The following is a 9,941-nucleotide window of genomic DNA, read 5'->3' on the forward strand; positions in this document are numbered from 1 at the left end:
TCCATGGCTGAATTTGAGGAAGGCTCCTCAAGAGCCTCAGAAAGATCCGAGTCCTCTTCAGCTCCAACCATGAGTGAGCCGTCTGAGTACTGCCCACTCTCAGAGGATACCTCTAAGCTTCTCATGACAGATGAGAGCCCAGGCAGTGTCGGCAGGGTGGATAGGGAACCACGATCTAGGGGGTCATCCATCTCAGCAGCCTGGCTGCCTGACTTAGGTCATCCTGATTTAGCCTGCTTTCAGCCTCAGTTTTCCTGTCTGCAAAATGGGTCTCTAGCCAGCCCCCAATAGCCACAAGTGATGTTGACTCAGGGCACGACCTGATCAAGCAGCTACCTCCGTCAGCCCTGTCCAACCCCCACCTCCCCGCAGGGTGCCAACCCATCAGAGACAAATCTACACAGAGCTGATCATACTTCCTCTATTTTAACACTAAGTTTCCTTCCCAAGTAGTAAGCTTATTGGATTCCTCCTACCAGTTACCTTCTCCATGTCACGACCCGGTCTCCCCTGCCCTCATCTGAGTGTCCCCTGGAGTTTCCTTGATGGGCAGGTGGCTTAGCCCCAACTCCCAAGCAAGACTAGGGCTCCCTTGGGTTGCTGCAAAGAACACCTTTATTCAGAGGAAGGACGTCACCATGGCAACAACACATCAGTTCCCTGAGAGCTTTTCCCTTATCATTGTTAGCTTGCCTAGCTAAGGTCTTTGCAAAAAGAACACAGAATACAGCCCATGGGGTGGGTGGGAGTGGGGTTGGGGCGGGGCGGGATGAGGGGAGCCTTGGGGTGCTGGGGAGGGTGGGGGAGGGAAGCAGGATTCCAGATACTGGAAGGCATAAATACAGTACTAAGGCACTCATGGTCCAGCTTTCCAAAGACCAAGCCTGTCTGGCTTCCACTTTTTTCTGATCCACAGAAAAGATAAAATAAGACCCTCTCCAGCCCATCCCAGAAAACAACCAACCACCCCCCCCCTCATTTCACACCCACCCCTCCCCTTTCAAGAAACAGCACAGTAAAAAAATACTGTCACAATATTTACAGACACACCCACTATGGGCGACTTTCTCTCTACTTTGGAGAGGAGATAAAATTCATAGCTCTGAACCCCACTGGTGTGGGAGACAAAGATAGGAGATCAGAGGGTGGGGCTGAAGACCACCCCCACCCCGGAGGGCAAGGAGGGGAGCACTATTCACCAGAATGGCCACAGGCAGCCTCTGGGCCAGAGCTCAGAGGGACCCAGGCCTTTTACGAACCAAACCAGCTTCCATAGCACTGGGTACAGCTCAGTTGACAGGGAAGGTTCCAGTAGGCACTAGCACCCCAACATAAGAGACTGTGCTACAAGACAGTACCCATGGACACCCGACGGGAGCCCTGAGTCCTCTCGCCCACCCCCACTGCAGAGATCCAAACACAGATCCCACAGAACTGCCCTTGGAGTATAGAGTAGTTAGGGACAGACCTGCCACTCCCTGAAGAACACGACTGCCCAGCAGTCTGCAACATGGGTGGGCACGCCACACAAACACACAAATATAGACATACGCACATACACAGAGCCCTGAAGAGCCTCGTACACCAAGGCCAGGACATACAACAGGGGTCCCTGGGCCCTTTGGATACCAGGGGCACCCAGGGACAGGGTCTCAACCATGGTTGCTAGAGGATGGCAGTGCGGGGACACCAGGGTGTGTCCGGGTACAGATGGCAGTGGATAGAGCGGAACCTGTGGGGACAGAGTAAAGACTGGTCCGTGTGGGGTGGGGGTGCCATGCACTCTCTGGCAGTCCCAACCATGGAGCTCCTGGGGGTCCCCCCCCCAGAAGGGGGTATTTGGTGACCCTCTGCAAGTTCTTACCTGGAAGGGTCAGCCTCCACTGAGAAGGGTCCCTTGATGTGCACGGCGTTCCGCTTGTTTTCAAACATGCCATAGCTCAGGGTCACCTGCATTGGAAGCAACAGAATGATGCTGGAGAGGTGACAGCCCTGCCTGGCTATTCCTGCTGGGACCAAGGACACCTGCTCTGCCCACCCGGGGATGAAGTCCATGGCGGGGCCCACGACCACGAGCAAGACAGAGCAGGAGTGTCCCCTCAGAGGACAGGATCAACAACTTAGAAGAATCTGTTTTACTTTATTTTCTTTGAGGAGCTAGAGAGTGAAACTGGGGTAACCTCATGTGGGCCAGCAGCCATAGAATGGGGTATCTCTGATATCCCTATTTAAAACAGTGACCCTGGGCTAGCTCAACTGAGAGAGTGCCTGTCTGGCATGCGCTACACAAACTGGGTGTGGTGGTGCACTTCTGCAATCCTAGCCCAGGAGAATCAGGAATTCAAGGTCATTCTCAACTACATATCAACTTCAAGACTAGCCTGGGCTACAAGAGACCTATCTCTAAGTAAGCAAATAAATAAATAAATAAATAAATGAAAACATACATACACCCTCTCCCCACTAAATGACTCTGAATTGGGTGTGGTGACACACAACTGATTCCCATCCTATGGGAGGCTGTAGCAAGAGGATCAAGGCTAGCCTGGGCTACATTGTGAAGCCCTGTTTCGATAATCTAAGAATATATAAATAAGCCTGGTAGTGGTGGTGCATGCCTTTAATCCAGCACTCGGAGACGGAGTCAAGTGGATCTCTGAGTTCAAGCCCAGCCTGGTCTACAGAGACAGTTCCGGACAGCTAGGGCTGAACAGAGAAACTCTTGTCTCAGAAAACCAAAATAAATCAATAAATACATAAATAAATAAGTAGAAAAGAATTGTCCCTTCCTGGGGCTGCAGGGATGGCTCAGTGGTTAAGAGCATCAACTGCTCTTCCAGAGGACCTGAGTTCAAATCCCAGCAACCACATGGTGGCTCACAACCATCTGTAATGGGATCAGATGCCCTCTTCTGTGCATGAAGACAGCAACAGTGTACTCATATAAATACTCATAAAAATAAATCTTTAAAAAAAAAAAGAATTTTCCCTTCCTTGGCGGCACCCTCTCCCTTCTGTCCCTCAACCGTTGAGATCCCTGCTTGGCCCCAGGCCTGGGGGACACATGCGCACCTGTTCATGGAGCTCGGTGGTGGGCACCTGCTGCAGGTTCTCCAGGTGCGAGTGGAAGAGGCCACTCCGGATGAGGGGCACGCCCAGCAGAGCCTCCACAATGTAGCCAATGGTGCAATCATCCGGGAGGCGGATGCGCTCTGCTGTGCTCATGAAGTGTCCCCCACTGCAAGGGAAGGGCCCGGGGGACAGTAAGCAGAGGCTGAAGCCAGCAGCTGGACAAGGAGTAGACACAACCTTGCCGAAGTGGGTTCAAAAAGAGGGAGTACACGTTGGCCCCTGCCCCTGCCATGAACCATCATCCTTCCATGCCAAAGGTTTATCAACCAAGGGCACTCTAGTCAGGGCAGAGGTAGGGAGAGTGGTGAAGACACACTGCCTAGGCACAGGAGTGGGCATCTGGGAGAGAACAGCCCAAGCCAGACCCTGCGGCAGAGAACCCAGAACCTTGAATGAACACTCTGGTGTTGTGGGTAATGGCAGACATTCAGGGGACACTCACCTGGCCCATGGGCCCATCTTTAGGGCCAGTCCTCGGCTAATGCAGAAGCCAGCTCCTCCGGTGGCAAACCAAAAGTGGACAGGTCTCTGGGTGTGAAAGCGACAGGTTGTCATTGGACTACTGGTGGCCAAGGTGGCTCAGCCCCTCCCTAACTCCTCAGGGTGTGTGCAAACCCTGGGAGACGGCCCTGGGAGACACTCACCACTCTGTGCTCGCTGATCCGCTCCGTGGCCTGGATGGGTCTGTCCAGGCTGGGCTTGCCGATGTACACGTCTTGGGTGTGGGGATAGCTGGCCAGCAGCCGCAGCAGTGCCCGGAGGTTGACGTAGTTGTCATCGTCCACGTGGCAGAACCACCTGAACACAAGGCGGGATGGGATGCTGTCAGGAACTGCAGATGGGAGGTTGAGGACTGCAAGGCTGCCAGGGAAGGAGGCACGGACGGACAGACGGGGCACAGTGGGAAAGGTAGAAACTCACTTCTTCCCCGACTCAATGAAACGGTCGTACTCCACAGCCATCTTGCAAGACAGCGCCTGGCGGCTGTGGGCCGCAGAGCAGTTGGTGAGTACCACATTGCCTGTGTGTGGACAGGAAGCCGTGAGTAGGCCTGGACTGCACAGGCCTCAGACCTTACCCCCTGCCCGGCCCAGCTCTGCCCCAGGGTAGCCACCCCTGCCCATTCACTCAGCCATCTTCCCCCCCCTCCCCCAGTGCGCCACCTGTTGCTGCTAAGCGGGACTCAAAGGGTTCCCAGAGGACTGAAAGGGTCTCCTCTACATAAGAATCAGGGGCCCAGGGAGTGGTGGGGCGGGGCACGAAGCAAACAAGCCACGAGAACTGGTCTCTAAGCCCGGCTGTCAGTCAGTGACCTCACAGCCTCGGAGAAAGAAGTTGCTTGGGGTCAGCTCCCCACCCCCACCCCACCCCCAAGCCTGGAACCAACCTGTGTGCTTGGCCAAAGCTTCATCCTCCCCGTCCGTGAAGATGAATGTCTGGAAGAAGAGACAGGATCTTGAGCCTTCAGCTCCAAGTCCCCTATACCAGGACCATAGCCAAGGCACCCTCGCATGCCCTCAGCTGTAGGTTTATACTCCTCCCCCACCCCTGCACTGAACTGCCTGAATTCTCCACACGTTGTCTGCTCGAGTGCCCAGGGGGTGTGGCAGCTGGGATGGCTGGGGAAGGTGGGCTCACTCTCCAACGTCAGACAGGTGGGCCCAAGGTCACCACCGGCAGCTGGAGGCACGAGCCAGGTGGGATGCCCCACCCACCGGCCAGGTAAACGGGCTTCCACTAACCCTCCCGCCAACCGTGCACCTGGCAGGGCACACACCCTTATTGACACAGCCCGCCCAGCCTGCAGGCTTTGCAAGCTGTGGGATGGGGTGGGGGGACAGGAGGAGGAGGTCGGCTTTGGGAAGCCGAGCCTCACTCACTCACTCGGGTCGGGGACAAAGGCCTCTGCTGGGCCGCTGCCAAGGGCTGGCAGACAAAGGGCCCCGGAGGGAGGATGAATCACCAGCCATTGTCCGCCAGCTTTGTCCTGGGCTGGGCCAGCCTTAACTCTGCCGAGTTAAGCAGGAGTGGCCGGGCTGTCATTTCCATACAGCTGGCCTGGTTAACTGGGCCGGCTGGGCAAGAGGTCCTGTGCACAGGAGTATGGGTAAAGCCATCGTTACTCCAGCCCAGTCTCCCTGCTGCATCCTACAGAGCAGGTTTCCCCAGCCACAGCAGCCAGCCCGGTTCTGGGAGATCACCGGTGGTCAACACGGTGGTAGCGGAAAGGGACTGTTGTTCCCCAGGCCTACAGCAGGGCATGCAAGCAGTCGGTGCAGCTTCGGAGAGGAAAACTTCCCAGCTCACAGAAGGCCTTGCCCAGGGCCACAGCCAAGACTCCACCTGGCCCGGCACTGGGCCACCCCCTGCCAGGATTGCAGTGCGGAAGAGGAGGGGGGCGCCGGGGCGGGGCCAGGAGCTGCCGGCGCCCGCCTGGGCCCGTCGGCACACGGGAAGGAATGTTCCTTCCTCCGCCGGCCCGCCCAGCGCGTGCCGCCTGCCGCACCCTGGCATTGCAGAGTGCAACCCTAGGGCGGGTGGGGGGTGCTCGCTGCAGAGGCAGCAAGCTCCCCTACAGCCGCCAGCCTTCACTTTGCTTTTGCGCACAAAAGGGTCTCAAGGAAACCTAGGTGTATGCACGAAAACCTGGAGGTCAGCATGGGCCCAGCCACCCAAGGAACTAACTACCCTAGGCCTGAAGCAGTAGCACACCATGCCTTGAGCAGCCCTATTCCTTTACCCGGGCTGACCGCATGCCCAGATGCTCACCCCAGTGAGGCCCACGTCAGGAGAGCAAAAAGTGGGATCTATATCATCTTCAAGTATGCACCGCTCCTTCCAGGTCTCTGCAGACACCCGGGGCAGCCCACACGCACAGACTCGCATCCACCTCCCCCCCCCTCTGCACCCCAGCATCTTAGCCCAGGAATGCCGTGGGAGGTACAGCGGGCCGGCCTGTGCAGACGCTGCTGCTGGATTAAAAGGAAAATGCTTTCTTTTTTTTTTTTTTTTTTTTTTTTTTTTTTTTTTTTTAAAGATTTATTCATTTATTATATATAAGTACACTGTAGCTGTCTTCAGATACACCAGAAGAGGGCATCAGATCTCTTTACAGATGGTTGTGAGCCACCATGTGGTTGCTGGGAATTGAACTCATGACCTCTGGAAAAGCAGTCGGGTGCTCTTAACCGCTGAGCCATCTCTCCAGCCCGGAAAATGCTTTCTTAATGAGATCAAGAGAGGCCTGTTCTCCCGCGCTTCGATGGTGTCCTAAAAACCCAGCCCAAGGCTACGGAGATTAAAGTCACCTTTGTTCAGTTGGGGGTTGGGGAGGGTGGTAAGGAGGCCCAGAGAACGGAGAGGCGGAGTGTGGGGTGTGTGGGTATTCTGCCGGCTGTCTCTCCAATACAAGGCAGTCAGGAGAGGGGGGGGGCAGGGGTACCTGTGGGTATCAGTCAGTCCCGGGAAACTCTGTAAAATGGGCACAACAGTTTGCCTGTGCAGAGCCAAGTGCTAGGGACAGACTCTCCTCTCCCAAGTGTCCCTGGGAGGTGAGTACCATCTTCTCAGAACTTGGTATACAGTAAAGAGACTAGAGAGAATGCTAGCCTGCGGCCAAACTCAGGAATAAGTTATGGAAGACCCAGATCTCTCATTCTCTCCCCATCCTGCCAACTTCCCCTAAAGAGGCCGGGCCGGGCAGAGGGGGCAGCAGAGTTGGTAAGGGCAAGCAAGGGGGTGGGGGAGAGACACAGGAAGCTGCATTGTTCCCGGAACCGAGATTCAAAGAAACACAGGATGCCAAGTTCTGCCCCAGCCATTGTGGCTGTGGCTGTGGCAGCCTGCAGCCTGGCGCGCTCCTTAGAGGTGGGGGAGGAGCAAGCGGGCCAGAGGCCAGGCGCTCTGCCTGTCCCTCACTGACCAGTCTCTCCACCTCTCCAAGCCTGCCTGGGTTTTTGCACAACCCCACAATCATGCCCGATGCCAAAATTGCCCTTCCCAAACCATAGGACTCTGATGCAGATGGAGCACCCTCCTCCAGGAAGCCCTCCTTCCTTCCATTTATACCCAACCGAAGCTAATGCAGCCTCTCTCACCTTTCATCAGACTGTAGCCACCCTGGACAAGAGGGCAGGCCCTTTGCTACAGGTTCCAAGGACCTTGCTCATAGCACAGAAGAGGGGGCCTTTGCCTGTCATGTGCACAGGAGGTGAGCATGGGGGCAAATGCAGCCCTTTCTGGGTAATGGAGACCCTTCCTCTGAATGACTGCTGGGAGTCTGCTTTATACTACCTCGTTAGAAAGACAAGTGTTTCCCTTTTGAGAGGGAGAGAGGGTCAAAAAGACCCTATGCTTTTCACCAGGCCACATAGTCAAACTGAGACTTGTTTTTGAGTCCTCTGTGCTGGACTAAGCTCCCAAATCCCCAAACGTGAGTTTCTCAGAACCGATGGTGGCCCAGAGGGGGATAGATGCTATCCAATATCACACAGTAGGAAGGCTGAACGAAGGCGTGGGGGAGTGCCCTGGCTCAGGGATCGTGCCCCACGAGGGCTGTCATTCAGGGTTGGGGGGAGGACACAGAGGCCCCCTCATCACCAGGCAACCTGAGTGGCCAGCACGCCAGCCAACGGTTCCCATGGAGCGCATAGCTGTACACAAGAGGCCGACGCCTTTCTCGGCTGGAGAAAGGGGCTTTGTTGCCTTGCCCAAGGGGCCGGCGTGAGAGCAGCCTAGCGCTGGGAATCCTAACGGCACCGCAGCCAAACAAAACCCATGGCCCCCCCGCTGCCCCCTCCCGAAGGCCTGCTGAGCCCCTGGGAAAGGGATGCCTCATTCTCAGGAGGCTACCATGGGGTTCTCAGGGGCCCTCTCTGACGAAGACTAGATAGGAGCTTGTCCTCTTAACCTCCACTCTGTCCTAAAACAAGGGTCTAGCCAAGCTTGGCTCACTGATGGCCCCAGCTCACTGTGGCTGGAGCAGGAAGGAAAGTAAGCCTTCATCGTCACACCAAATACCCAACCTTCCCTCCCCCCTCCACACACACGCTCGCACTGCACTCTGCTCTCCCGCCCCAACGGTCCTGTTGTAGCCTCCAGGGAGATTTTCAAAGTGGGGTGTGTCTTTTTATTATGTGTATGAAGTTGGTCTAACTGGGAGGTGGGGGGGAGCTGAGCTACTGAAGACAGGGTTCTGAGCAAGCCTGGAGAACTAGCGCCCATTTCTTTCATTATGCCTGGACCAGATGTGGTCCTCCCTCACACTTCCACCCAGGAAGAAGGGTTCCGTTCAGGGTGAAGGGGACCCAGGATGGAGCTGAGCCAATTTGCTTGGAAAAGTTTAGGAACAAATATGGCCATTCAATCCAGTGTTTAGGAGAATCGTCATAGGGCAACCCGAAGTTGGAGGTTACTCTTCCATACACAGAGCATATGGCTGGGGTGACGCTAGGCAACACGGAAGGAAACTTCCAGGGTTGTTAAGTAAAGTGAGCCCCAGCAGTCACCGGGGTTGTAATGAGATTTATCGGTGTCATCGTTTCCCAGATAGACCCAAAGCTATTAATGCAGACGGAGCCGCTATCATCAGTCACCAGTTGGACAAGAGGGGGATCCCCACTTCATCCTCCTGCCCAGGCCACGCGGGGTCTCACCATCTCCTTGTGGCGCGAGATCCAGGTCTCGAACAGCAGGTCAAGCCGCGCGCGGTGAAACTTTCTGGTGGTCTTGACGGCGATGAAGACATCGCGAGGGGACAGAACCTCGGCGGGGGGACGCGGATGGCCGTCGCCCTGGCGAGAAGCGACCCCGGGCGGTGGATCGGCGTCTCTGCGCGCGCGGGTGAGTAGACTGAAGTACTCGGAAAGGCTGTGCACCTCGCGGACGAGGACTCCGGGATCCACGGCCGCCCTGGACCCTGGACCCGGAGCCGCCCCAGAGGAGCCCGCCAGGCTACGCAGCGCGCGCCTTCCGCGCTCAGCGGGCACCGGAGTTGGCGGCGGGTCGGCGGTGAGCACCAGGAGACAAGCCAGCAGCGCACCCACCAGCGCCAGCAGTAGGCGCCGGCCGCAGCGCTGGAGCATGGTGGCCGGCGGCCGAACGTAATATCGCCCCAGTGCCAACCGGCCAGGCAGTCTGAGGCTCCCGGTCCAGCTGCGCGCCTCACGCTTCACGCGCTCTTAAACCTCCCCTGTCCGCCACGCCCCCACGCGCTTATTGGCTGCTAGCCTTGAGGCGTAACCTCTAGGGCGATCTCTAGTTCCCACGTGGGACACGGACCCGGGGCTGGGAACCACCCAGCTGGGTCACCCACGGCACCCGCCCCCTTTGTGCAAGAGCCTGTCCCGCTCGCGCCGAGTAACCCTCCGGAGCTGCTCTGGGCGACACCCAGGCTGACCAACGCCTGCCACGGCTGCACGTGGAGGGACGCGCCCCCGGCGCTGGGACCTGGGTGATAGAGCCAGTGCTCCTCCGCGAGCGACATCCTTGGCTTCTCACTGTGCATTTCCTGTTCCCGAGCGGGCTTCCTTCCCTAGGGACCGTGCTGACCGAGCCAAAGTGGTAGCCAGCAGAGTGTCCTGAGCGATTAATTTTGGGCTGCCCTTACTGATACTTATGTCATAGGTGTGGACCTGAGGTTCAGGCAAGAAGGTATCAGTGACCAAATTCTATGTCCCTCCGTCGGTCCGTCCTAACCCCCTCCTCCAGGTAGGTCTGTTTTGGCATCATGTTCCTAAATGGGGAGGGTTGGTCCCCGAAAACCTCAGGCGCCCCGTAGCGAGGAGACACTCGGACAGCCTCTTCCCTCG

The 9,941-nt window shown here is 56.9% G+C and overlaps 1 protein-coding gene across 1 annotated transcript; it reads right to left on the reverse strand.

The window, feature by feature from the left end:
- Positions 1 to 1,024: 1,024 nt before the first annotated feature.
- On the reverse strand, positions 1,025 to 9,274 carry Lfng (LFNG O-fucosylpeptide 3-beta-N-acetylglucosaminyltransferase). The gene is made up of 8 exons (NM_133393.2): positions 8,787 to 9,274; positions 4,520 to 4,568; positions 4,054 to 4,153; positions 3,777 to 3,930; positions 3,575 to 3,660; positions 3,073 to 3,238; positions 1,865 to 1,950; positions 1,025 to 1,732 (listed from the first exon to the last, which is right to left on the reverse strand). Exons 1-8 carry the CDS (start codon positions 9,213 to 9,215, stop codon positions 1,666 to 1,668), a joined length of 1,137 nt encoding a protein of 378 aa, NP_596884.1. The 5' UTR covers positions 9,216 to 9,274; the 3' UTR covers positions 1,025 to 1,665.
- Between the last annotated feature and the right edge of the window lie 667 nt (positions 9,275 to 9,941).

This window comes from Rattus norvegicus, chromosome 12, assembly GCF_021556685.1.
Source record: "Rattus norvegicus strain SHRSP/BbbUtx chromosome 12, alternate assembly SHRSP_T2T, whole genome shotgun sequence".
Classification (NCBI taxonomy): domain Eukaryota; kingdom Metazoa; phylum Chordata; class Mammalia; order Rodentia; family Muridae; genus Rattus; species Rattus norvegicus.